The sequence below is a fragment of the Centruroides vittatus genome, unplaced genomic scaffold (genome assembly GCF_030686945.1).
Source record: "Centruroides vittatus isolate TY-2023 unplaced genomic scaffold, ASM3068694v2 contig_694, whole genome shotgun sequence".
NCBI classification, from domain to species: domain Eukaryota; kingdom Metazoa; phylum Arthropoda; class Arachnida; order Scorpiones; family Buthidae; genus Centruroides; species Centruroides vittatus.
Window position 1 is genome coordinate 146,694 of NW_027122438.1, and position 13,285 is coordinate 159,978.

Consider the following 13,285-nt stretch of genomic DNA (forward strand, 5'->3'; position numbering starts at 1 on the left):
ATGGTTTGTGAATGATCAATTCCTAAAGTAGTAAATACACTCACAACAGCCGTAAATGAATGGGTTAAATTTGGTACTATAGCTAGGCGTTAGGCGCCATCTCTTGTTAAAACTAGTAATTAATATTTTAATTAATTTAGAATAAACTGGAAGAAAAGAATCGGCCCGAAGCGGGATTCGAATCCGCAACCTAGTGAGGTTTTGATAAAGTAGCTTCATAAACTCCAGAATTAATATAAATAAAAGTAACGTTCATCTATTGAATGAACTAATTATCACAAACTTTCTATAAAACACAGGAACCATGTATAATTGACGTGAGTCATAAATATACAAAACCTTGGTTTTTAGCTGAACCTCCATAACTTCAGAAACTTTTTAACTCAAGTCCAAATTTCTTCCTCACTGAAATAATATGTTCTGTAAGTCAGGTACGAATTACACAGAACGTCACGTTCTGTGTAATTCGACACAATGAAAAACCCGAACACTCGCTTCTCACAAATCCAACCCCTGGGTCCTCGTTCCAGGAAGTAGAAATGCCAATTTTAAAGATTAAAAGACTTTAAATTGGCGGCCGAAGGGGCTCTGGTCAAGAGCGTCGCCAGGGGGAGGGGCAGTTGCCCTCCCCCTAATTCGAAAAAGTTATTTAAATGCTAAGTTTTAATTAAAATAATCTTCTTAGGCTTCTTGTAAGTTAAAGAAAATGTTTTATTTGAGATATTTCTTTTCCGGTACATAGTAAATGATTAAAACTTTATGAATCGTTTCTATTTTACCTACATACAATTCATATCCTCTATCAATTTACATCATCTTGCCCCCCCTTACCCATTGGCTGGCGTCGTCCTTGGCTATGGTATAACACATCTTGCATGGATTAAATAGAATTTCAGACATTAGCATCAATAATCGTTTTGTGATAAATTTTTCTGTTAAATTTAGTGTGGTAAGAAATTATCTGCGCACAAATGTCGCTCGTATTTTAGTATTGCTAACTCTTACCTAAGATCATTAATTAAAGATCTTCGTGCTCATCGTATATTTCATCACACTTGTAACATGGCAGCTGGTGATTCTTTGTTTTATAGAGGGCCTTTTAATCTTCCCCATCGTCGGTTTCCGAAGATCCACAATTTAGGCTGCTGGACTGTCTTGACACATCAGGTACAGATAGCCCTGGGTTTTTCAACAGCCCGAAATCGATCTCAGAGCGGTAGATTGAAGTCTTAATCGCTCAAACATCCGGCCGTCACCCTAGGTGTTGAAAGTAACGAAAGTATGGGACCAGATAGAAATATCGAAGAAAATCAGGGGGGTACTAGAAAAAGGCCCTAACTTTGTCCCAGATGTTGTAAATAGTTGGGAAACCTCCATACAGGAGATTGAAAGATGGATAGTTGGTATGGATCCCTTGGATAAAGAATTCTTTAGATGGAAGACGGTCATCAGTAGCCGCCCAAAGAAAAAAGCAACTAGTATTAAGAATAGAGACATATGGCTTACGAAAGAGTGGTTAAGAACGAATGACTTAGTGATGACCAAAGCAGACAAAACTGGGCATTTAGTTGTCGTGAAGAGGCATACTTTTGACAAGGAATTACATGCTTACATCAAGAAGACCGAGTGTGACATTGTTGATGACAAGATTATCGGGTCTTTGGACAGAAGGGTCAAGAGGTTAGAACGCTCAAGTCTTGCTGCCGTTTTGCCTTTTCTGAAAAAATGTCACAATCCAAACGCAGCAGCTCCAAGATTGTTTGCGTTTGCTAAGACGCACAAAGCAGGAAACGAATTAAGACCAGTGGTAGAGAAATGTAGGGGGCCCACCTTTGTCTTAGAAAAAAGATTACATGAATATTTATCCTCACAACTTGAAGATGATAGGCTGGTGGCAAAAGATCTTCTTGTTGTAGTCAATGAAGTACAAAATATTTCTTTAATGGAAGATGAAGTAGCGACTGTTTTGGATTATGAAAGCATGTATCCTTCAGTAATGATTGAATCTTGTGTGGAGACATTATTGAATTTCATGTACAGTACAACAACAAACCACAGTTGCTTAATTACACCCAAGACCTAGAAGAGCTAGCAAGACCTATTCTTTGCGAGTTAGTAGTTAGAAGATTAGAAAGAAGAGTTCTGCGTGATTTTAAAGATATTATACATTTCTGTAGATATGTGGATGACATTTTTATTTTATGGAGAAATAATAACAGGATACATGAGTTTTTAAATAGAATCAATGATAACAAGGATGGTCTTAAGTTAAAATTGGAATAAAAAAGTTCCTTGAATGTGCACTTCTTAGACATTAATATCAAGTTTATGGAAGATTATTTGTCCGCCAGCGTGTGTATTAAACCTACTTACTCCCCACTATATATACCCGCACAGTCAATGGATCCATATCGATATAAAATGGCCGCTTTTCAAACTTTGATAAGAAGTGCTTATTTGTATTGTGATAGAATCGATGACAGAAATAAAGAAATTAATAGGATGTTGCAAGTAGCCCAGACCCTAGGTTACAAGAAAAGCACTATTGTTGGATTACTCAAGAAGAGAAAAAAGGCTTAAATACCGCTCCCAATAGGCGCTTGAAGTTTACATATAATAGTAATTCTAACATTTTTTATAGTTATGTACAGTTATAGTTTTTATAGTATAATACATAACTATAATTTAATTGAATTGAAAAAAGATAGTTTTATAGTTTGTAACATATCTGCTACATTGAGTTACGAGGGTTGTGTTCTTATGGGACAATCGTTGATGCTAACACACGGGCCGATCTACATAGGGACTAATAGGGCTTAAGCTTTGGACCCACAAAATTGAATTATTATCATAAATTTTTAATACTTTTTCATTAACAATGAGCATTTAATAAATGAGCATCGTATAGTAAAAAATAGTTAATAGGTTGGGTTAGGTTTGGTAAAAATGAGGCCCCATTGGATTTCAATAAGCCTAGGCCCCGATAAACTTAGATCCGCCCCTGCTAACACTGGATAATTATTTGTGTTAGGATGGCTTTGAAAAGCCTTTTTAAATGTGAAATCTCTAAAGTATTCAACCAGTACATGGACAGTGAAGATGGACTAGACAATGATGATAACAATGTAACTGATCCTGGTTTGCAGCTGGAATTAGAGGATTTTGCGCATCTTTCAGATGATAATGTTCAAACTAGTATAAATTCTTGGTAAAGAATATTGTAAAAATTATTCACGTTTCACTGGATACACTTTGACGTAATTAGTGCTAGAAAACTGTACTACTCCACATACATAACATACTGTTGGGAACAATTCTTTTTGCAAATGAAAAACATCAAAACAGCTGAAAGAAATATGTTGAGTGATTCTCATTTAACTAACATTCTTAGAATTAACATTAGTATTATAAAAGCAGATATTGACAATACTATTAAAAAAGCAATGTTAAAACTCGCATTGAATTTATTTTTGTTTTGTGTGAGTATAATTTTTTTTACTGTCAATAATACAGTATTTTATATAATTATATATGTGTTATCAAAATTTGATATTCATATTTTGAACTTGTTAACTTGTTAAAAGCAAATATTTATATAAAGTACCTTTGTGGCCCGCTGAATATACGTAAATTTCTAATTTGGCCCATTAGGAAGAAAGGTTGGACAACCCTGGTATACACAGTCTAGCATTGGAACAGTAAAGCGAAATAGAATCCCTGATTGCAAGTTGCCATCAGAAAAGGAATGTAAGTTCGCCGACTTCCAGGGGGAAATCGTTAATCCAGCGACAGGATGGTCTAGGGTCGTTCGCGTGTGGGTGTGGGAGAGGCGACAAGGACGACAAGTGTCTAACAAATAAACCCGTTTATTTAAACACAAAACAACTTACACTAAGCACAGTTTTTTACACAGGTGAACGTTCGAACGTCTTTTTTTTGGACGTCGTGTTTCCTATCGTTGCTAGATAGTAGGCCCCGGAGCAGTGGCAGGTGAAGCGACTTGTCGGCTGGCGTTGGCGGACTCTTCGATCGACCTCTCGGAACACTTCTTGTCTCTCTTGAAAAACCTCTCGACGAAAAGACTCTTTTCTCTCCTGCTCGGCGATTACATTAATTTTTCTTTTTCGTATGGTTCATGTTGATTGGCTCTACGTCTCCTCTTTTTCGCTTTTCGATTGGTCCCTCGCTTGTCTCCAAGCGAAAAACGACCCCTGTTCGAGTCACGAGAAAGAGCCGCCTCGACGAATCTACTTGACACCCTCCGTTTACTCAGGACGGAAAGAATTGATGGAACTTTGAAACTTGCGCTCATATTTTCCCCATTGTTGTCTAGACTGATATATTTTTGAAATTTAATGACTTGATGTGATGTTCCTTTTTATTGAAAACCTTTCCCTTTTTCCAAGTTTTGATGATCTAAATTTCGTTCACGAGCGACTTACCAAAGATCCATCTCTGCTGGTGGACTCTCGTCCACCACCTTTAATTATTACAATAATCGCGTTTTATTTTACATTAGGCCCTTTTTGCTTTTTGACATCTTTCTCTTTTTTTTTTTCTTGCGTCGCGGTTTCAAATGACTAACGCGTCTAATCCGATTTTTGATCGGTTTTTGTCCCCTTTAACAATGGACGATTTTCTACATTCGTTTTAACAATTTTCTAATATAAATGTTTAGTGTCAACCCGTTTTTTGGGACTTCACAGGAAGTAATGAAAAAACCGAGGATATTCAATTGAATACGTGGCTAATGCCAATGGAGGGGATGTGTCAATTGTAACATGGAAAGAATAAAATAGTCAATATTTCTTCGACTTTTCTTGGTGAAATGCCAAAATCTGAGGTTAAAAGATATAAGATATGACAAAAAATATTTATTGATTGATTGGCCTAATACCATTATTGGTGAATATAATGGGCGGCCTGGATCTGATTGACAGCGTAATGGGTAGATATAAAATATTGCTATGAAGCAAACTGTAGCATGTTCGACTATTTTATCATATCCTAAATCTCACCATGGCCAATTCGTGGCTTTTATATAGAAGAGTCCAAAAAGCAAAAAATCTAAAGGATAGAGTTAGCATTGGCAAGTTTCCGATTAGAGATTGCCAAAACTTTATGTAAGATTAGAGTAAAATCAAATATCAAAAGTCGAATGTCAATTGAACATGAGATACAAGCAAAAAAAAAAAAAAAAAAACAAACGGCTGCTCAGTATGGCAGCGACTTCGGCCGGGTCAAGGTGGCAGCCTACCGCTCTGGGGGACACGGGATCGAATCCGGACAGGTCAAAAAATCCCCAGAAATTTTTCGGGGGTGGTCCGACTGGATATGTCGGTACCAACCGGCCTCTCCATTGTGGGCCTGGCCGAATCCATAACGGGCTTGCTGAAAGAGGCTTTCTTAGTGCCCATAGAGCGGAAAAAGCTTTAAAAAATGGCAGGGTAACAAAATCAACGTCAATTAGTACTATAAAATCCTAGAATAATGACACTAGAGAATGGCCACCTATGGAATATTCAGATATATTTGAATATCTTATTGAAAGCAAAGCCTATGATTACTAAATATTTAACTATAGGAGTCTTGACTCTTATAATTATTTTTTCAAGTAGGCGAAATTTTAATTAATAAATTGTCACAAAACATTTATGTCCTTAATACAAATGTAGAGCCATCACAAACTCTATCTGCAAGTAATCATTCTGTATGGACTTGTGTGTCTAATGATGGCAAAGTTATTTATCTAGCTGGATGTACTTACATGACTAGTTATTCATTTTCTTCTTAAATTTTCGTCACGTGAAAATGAATATAACAGGAACGGTTGAATACACGGACAATCTCGATGCATCACGTTTTCGTATACATCGTATACAGCTTCAAATCACTTATAAAAAAACTCTCTGGTTTAATGACAACCAACCACTGCACAATATCTATCTGAACTGGTTTTATAAGGCATGTTGTCAATGAGAAACTAAAAATTGTAGACCTACATTAACAACTAGCAGTATCTTAATCACTGCCCTTGTTTGGCAGAATTCAGAAACACGTTCTAGAAACTTGTGGATTGCGATGGAAATATCTCCAGATTTCGAGCTCGAACTTCAGATCAGAATTGTGCGTAAAAAGAAACAATAAGATTACGAGGGAGAAGATATAACAATTCTTGACCTCTCCAAAAACTTTTTGCATACGAGATTGACGATCGATAACAATTCTGACATAGAGCCATTCAATTTATACATTCAACTTTTAATTGTTAGAAATATTTTAAAAAAGAAAATGTCCACTAAAAGTTTTAAATTATATTGAAAAATTTCCGAACGTTTTTATATTATCCAGAATTCTTTTAATACTTGCCGTGTCCGTTATTAGTGGAGAACGATCTTTCTCAAAATTAAAACAGATTAAAAATTATTTACGTTCAACAAAGGAGCAGGAAAGGTTAATATAATTGGCTGTATTATCGACTGAACAGAAAATTTCGACAATATTAGAAGTCGATGTATACAATGTTTCGCTTCTTAATATATTCTTTAAAATTACATTGATTACGTATTTGTATTTATGTGAGAATAGTTTCACTTTTTGTTTGTAATAAAATTTTTCGTAATATTTTATGTGCAATTATTTATTTCATTTCTGTTGTCACGTCACTATAAAAGTGTTTTGCCCTTACCGGCAACCACGAAAAACGGAGGCATAAACTTGATGCGCCAGTTCTAGACTTATGCACTATTAACTATTGGGATCAGATTCGAAGCAATATCATTTCCAAGAGATTCCCGACCTTGAACAATTCCTCAAGATCAGCTGGTTTACACCTGATCACTACACGACACAGTTCCTGAGCGATCACGGCGGCTTCGCCAGTTATCTGGCCAGATTCACCGACCACGCTTTCGAGCACTGCCCCACCTGCACCGTCAGAGACGGCGCCACTCACTATTTATACGACTGCACCATCACCGCCAGCGAGCGAACAGAACTATGCGTCCTCTTAAATGAAATTCATACAGACTGGCCCTGCGACATGAAGGATATATGGGAAAACTACTGAAATTTTTCGTACTTTCAAAAAGCTAGCCAAAAAAGCTATCATAAACATCAATCCGCTCCTTCAAAGAAGGCCTCATCGGACAACATGATGGAATTTAGTGTAAGGGCCATCTCAGCCTAACTCGTGCACATGGTATTTGTTATTTGACTTGGATAGCCATTCAGTAACACACTCCTTGTGCTACTTCTATTTCTACTTACTCTTCATATTTTATCATTGTAACTTGGTTATCTTAATGTTTCTCTGCTAAATGCCTATGTTCTGCATCCAGATTGTAATCGCATGTCATAAGCTATGACAACATTCTCTCTTATGTTCATTTCCTCACTGTGCTTGCGTGTCTAGCTGTATCGCGCAATTTTATGTTATGTACTGTACATATTATTTCACCACTCTTATTGCTGCATGTAATCTACAATATCACAATTGCTTTACATTTAAATTGTACACTATCTTCCTGGTAGTGCCTCTGGCGGAACAGGGAATGTATGAATATACGTTAAATAAATAAAATAAAAATAAGAAAATCATTTTCAAAAGAAGTAAACAAAATAAACATAAATCAAATTATTAAAATATTAAATAAATTTAAGTTTATTTCAGTTTATTTTTCGTTGTACCTAGTACGAAATTTAGAAAATTAAACACACAATTTTTTACTTTTCTGGCTGTTATGAAGATTTTATTCGTTATTAGCATTTACAAATTTTATAAAACTCATCTTTACTGTACCTTCAAAATTAAAGCTTTTTGCCATTTTATAATAATTAACGAGCAGTTATTTATTGTGACATGGTCACATTGCCGGGCTGCAATTTTTAATCATGTTTTAAATTTATTTATTTAAAATACATATGCTTTCCACCTCAAATTAGTAGTATTTTGCCCCTGTATATCATACTTTCCTGCTAGCAATAGAGTCGTGCCGGTCATTATCTAACTCCTATCAGGGGAACATTTTTGAATTGAAACTACGTGACTTCCGTTACACACCGGAAGTTCTTATATAGTTAGTCGGGACCTCGTGCCCTTAAGCTTTTCATATCTGGTCTAGACATTCAGCTAACTTCGTTCTCGAGATTAAGGAAGGACAGATTAAGGAAAGATAGATAGACGACAATGGAAATTTATAGGTATACAATTTTTTTTTTAATTGCAGCTCAAATAATATAAAAAGTTTTTAAAGGAACTATCATTACAGATGGTGCTATACAATTTTTAAATGTTGTTGCCGGGAAAGTTACGCAATTCATTGCTGGATTTTATTAATTCATTATCTCGTCACAACTCGAAATCAAGAAGGAAAAATAAATTCTCTTTCTCGCTTTCTCTATTTTCTATAAGTTATATAGAACAAACTTAAGAATATTTTTAATGAATCAGTATTCTTAAAGATAAAAAATGTTAATAATAGATAAAATGTAAAAAATTTGAAGTATTTTTGAATTATTCTGCCGGGTGATGTTAGTCGTAGAGAATGAATTTTTTTTGAAGCCAAGGAACCGTCGTCAAGGTTCCACTCTTCTCCGTGAGTTTTTTGTTCATCCAGAAATACTGTAAAGGCTAAGCAGAATCGCCATTACAGTAAAAGCTGAAATACTGACGTTTTGGAAACTGCTGGTAAAAGAATATCGGAAAGTATTGGGACTGCCAATTGAAATCGTGGATGATTAAGAGGAAGCACTAGGAGTCGTCAGTTGAGATTTCGGATAGTCACTACGTTTGGGGTTACGTTTTCTCTCAGAAGGCAAATTTATTACATCAAGACCTAGTGACCTTCCCGTCTTTGTTGGATAGTAGTGGGTTCAGTTCCGGCAATATTTTGAGCAGTCTCGGACCAAACAAAACTGTTTGTCTCGAGAGCAAATGAAGTCTTTCGAAATGTTGGAAGTGTTCCTCGGGCTGAGACTTTTCCAATATTTGTAGAATTCACGAGTGCACTCATCATTTGAGGTAGACGAATTCTCTGTTCCAGCGATCATAGCGTGAGTAACTGTTAAAACTTTTTATTATAAAAAAAAAACAAATAAAAGAATGTTACTGCCAAGGAAATAGATTTTACACTGAATTACGCCAATAGAAAATTTGAACGACAATTTCAGAATTAGACCATGAACTGAAATTTGTTATTAAGCTGTCTTTTAACTGCTAAAGAAATAATCATGCGATGTTTTATTCAAAATCAAACGATTTCAGTCTATTTGATAGGTCATATGCAGGGTATAGGATTATAATACTACTTGTACTACTTGTGTTATTATAATGCTACTAAATACTTGTAGAGAATGGAACGTTCACCTTCGAAATAAATACGAATATTTTAAAATACTCGAATACAAATACATTAAAATAACAAGTTTGAATATAAGCATATTCGAGTAAATAATTTAACGTTTGCAATTCTGCAATAAAAAATAAAAATAAAATACACAACGGAGTGGATTAGCCCGTACTTGTATTAAATTATAATGGTGTGCTAGTTTTCTCCTGCAATCTTAAATCATATTTTAAATTTAATTTGAAATACATGCTATCCATCTCAAATTAGTAGTGTTTTGCCCCTGTACACCATACTTTCCTGCTAGAAATAGAGTCGTCGCTGATAATTTTTAAAATAAGATAATTGTATTGGATTTTAAGTAATTCAAACTTTATAATTTTACTAACAAAAATATACTATAGCAGTTAATGCGTATTTCCATTATTCTTAAAGCTTTTACATTACTTTTTCTTTTGTCTTTAACAAACGAACGTTATAGTTTCTGTCCACAATGTGTGCTGTATGTTAAAACATACAAATATGTTATAGGATCCTAACAAAGTATTAGTGAAACCTACAAATACTTAGTAATAATAAAGTCATCCGTGTAACGTGTATAGAATCTGTAGTAAAGTGTTTAGGTTCTTTAGGAAACAATGCTATACAGTTAATAAAAAAATTAAAAATTTTCCTTTACAGAAGACCTCCATCCTCATTTAAGCTAAATTTTCAGAAGTCGCACTTTATATAGCACTATAGAAATATATCAGATATCTTTAGCTCATAGATAAAAACAGAATTCAGCCAATTCTGTGAAATGAAATAGATAAAACATATTCTTTGCACAATGGCGGATTTACCAGGAAGAAAAACAAGCAACTGCTCAAAGCCTACGCTGAGAGGGGTCCCATCGGGAACCCTCTCCCACGTTTGTTTTTTTTTTTCTCGTTGAGTTGTAGACAAAACGTTTCGTAAGTAAAAACCTTTATTTTGTATTTATGTACAGCAGTAAGAGAAACTGTCAGATTTAAGACTTATTTTTATTGATAACTTGTAGAAATTGTCCTTTGATGATATGATTGGGTAGTTTGCGGCTGAGAAGAGTAGGAAGAAGTTTTAATATACATGATAAATGATACAACAAATTGTAATTAATGATAAATGAGTTAATTCTTTCAATTTCTGCCTTTCTTCTGACTTCTTTTATGTTTTTAGTTGCAAAGAGGCCCCGAAAAATTTAAATTGCCTCAGGCCCCTTCGATGGTAAATCCGGCGCTATCTTTGTATAAGTATATATATTAATTTATTTATTATATAAATCATTTTTATTAATTATAACAATTAAAATACACGATTATAACTATCCTGTCTTTTCTTTAGAAGTTTTAAATTCCGCTTAAAACTTTTCTCGAACGTAAATAAATTATAATTCTCTTGAGCCACTTAACTATAGAAAAATGTTTTTAGTGGCGTTATTAAATATATTTCTCGATCAATTAAAAATTTTAGTTAAATTAAATCAATTAAATCAATTAATTAAATTTTAGTGATTTAAGTCATTAAATTTTAAATTACGTTGTCTTATTTTTTAACATTTTGGTAAAATATGTAATCTATAGCCTGTTATATATGAAGGATAAATCAGTTGCTTTTTCATCCTATTCAGCACTTTATATATTAGAACATTGAAAAATCATATTTACTATCTGAATTTTGATTACGTGGCAAAAATATATTTATCAAGAAAATCACGAATTCTATATTTAAGATCAAATATTATTATTATTATCTTCATTACACGTTGTTAATAGCGAGGTTGAGGCCGAAGTTTTAAACGCGAAAACGTGTACGTCGGACGTTCAGCGCCGCTTTCCTGTATGCCTAGAAGTTTGACAATGGCGTTTGGAAAGTCAATGGAATCATGCTCGACATTCCAAACGCCATTGTCAAACTTCTAGGCTTACAGGAAAGCGGCGCTGAACGCCCGACGTACACGTTTTTGCGTTTAAAACTTCGGCGTTAACCTCCAACCTCGCTATTGTTTATTTACTAAGCGTATAATATAGGTTACAAAAATTTGCAAATTGTAATGAAAATACTAAATTTATATATGGGTTTTTAAATTAATAAGTTTTTCTCAAATCAAAATTATGTAAGCCAAAAATTGATTTAAATTATCAGAAAAAGTAATGACAAAATCTCAAAATTATTATTATTTTAATACGTAAAGAAGCAGTTATAATTTAAATATTTATAAACTGTTTTAACATCACCAAACATGAGTCATGAAATATCATTTCCGGTAGAAATTCAATTGAGTTAGATAAAATTTAAAATAAAAACTTGAATTTCTTTCTTCAATAATATTAATATCTATTTTATAAAATTATTAAATTCACTATAACTAGGTTAAACAAATTTAACTAGAGTTATAGGCATTAAGTTACATGTCTAGTCGCAAATATGTCAACATCGACCTTTACTCTTTATAATAATAAACCGAGTCAGGTGTCAGGAATCCAGTTTCAAGTTAAATATTGATTGAATCTGGATAATTGGATGTTCTCAAAGCCATTTCAAATGAACTGAAGAATAGATAATTTTCAAATCTATGATAGAAACTGTATTGTATTGAACACAAACTTCTTTATCTTAGGTCAATACAATGTGTACAGTAGTTTCCTTCACTATGTGAAACTATACAATACTTCATTAGTATTGTATAATAAAGTAAATGGTTATAATTTATTTTATAAATCAAGAATAGAATATATTTAATAAATCCATATTTGTATTTTCTTAGAAAGATGTTAAATAAAATGTTTACAAATTTATGAATTTTTCTTAAAGCAAAATTAATAATTAAATTATGAGTCAAAGTATATATATAAATTGTATCACAGTGCAGTATTTAGTTTAGTCGAACAGGAGTTATTTATATTTCATTAAAAAATTAAAAGTCTACCTAAATTAATTTCATTTAATTTATTAATTACTGAGATAAATTAATAGCAAATTTAAATAGTTGTTAATTAAAAAATAAAAGTATAAGAGTTTATTAGTCTTATTAATTTCTCATTATGTTTTATTTAATTTAACATTAGAGAATTTGCAAAACAGCCAAATTAAATTTATACGGCATTAATATAATTTAAAATCATTTGTAAAAATTAATTTTTATTGCTTGTTTTCTGTTTAATTTCTGCTTTAAATTCGTTTGTATTTTTTTTTTTTTTTTTGATAAATTAAATTTATATATTTTATACTGAAAGTATTATGATAAACGTTTTATAAAATAACGTGTATTATTTAATCTCTCTATATTTATTTTTACGAAAGAATGAGAAGATGTAATTAAATACAATGTAATAAAATTAACAGAAGTTAAAAATCTATTCAATGGGGTCGGAAATTTTATATAAAAATTTAAAAAACAATGCGAGAAAAGCCCCAGCGTATTCCCATTTTATGATGATTCACACATTCAAATAACACTTATAATAAGGAAAGGATTATTTTATTCTTACTTTCATGAGTTACCTATAATGATAGTAACTTATAATTGTATGATGAAAGTAAAAATAAAATAATCCTCTCTTTGTGATAAGTGTTGTTTGAAAGTGTGAATCACCTGTAAAGTCGGAACAGCTGGTGGAGCTTTTCCTCGTATTTTTTATAAATTTATTATTAATTATAAATTAAAAATAACAGAGGCTGGAGCTTTTCCTCGTATTTTTTATAAATTTTTCAAATAAATAAAATGTGTATTATTAAAATTTTAAAAAAGGATCATCTAGTTTTTAAAACAATATATCGATATATTAGTTACGCACATACGAAATGACATTTAGTAAGAATATTGACGTTTTTAACAGATATTAGTCCAGTACAGAATTATTTTATGGTTAAATATTATTAAAATTGATTTTTTCGTGTTATCTATACCTTGTTTTTCT

The 13,285-nt window shown here is 32.7% G+C and overlaps 1 protein-coding gene across 1 annotated transcript; it reads left to right on the forward strand.

The window, feature by feature from the left end:
- Positions 1 to 1,405: 1,405 nt before the first annotated feature.
- Positions 1,406 to 2,083, forward strand: LOC136980370 (uncharacterized). Its single transcript, XM_067276472.1, has one exon. It carries the CDS (start codon positions 1,406 to 1,408, stop codon positions 2,081 to 2,083), a length of 678 nt encoding a protein of 225 aa, XP_067132573.1.
- The last annotated feature ends 11,202 nt before the right edge of the window (positions 2,084 to 13,285 follow it).

Bases quoted from the DNA above. Each gene is read 5' to 3' on its own strand.
- LOC136980370 (XM_067276472.1), top strand. From the start codon at position 1,406: ATGGATCCCTTGGATAAAGAATTCTTTAGATGGAAGACGGTCATCAGT.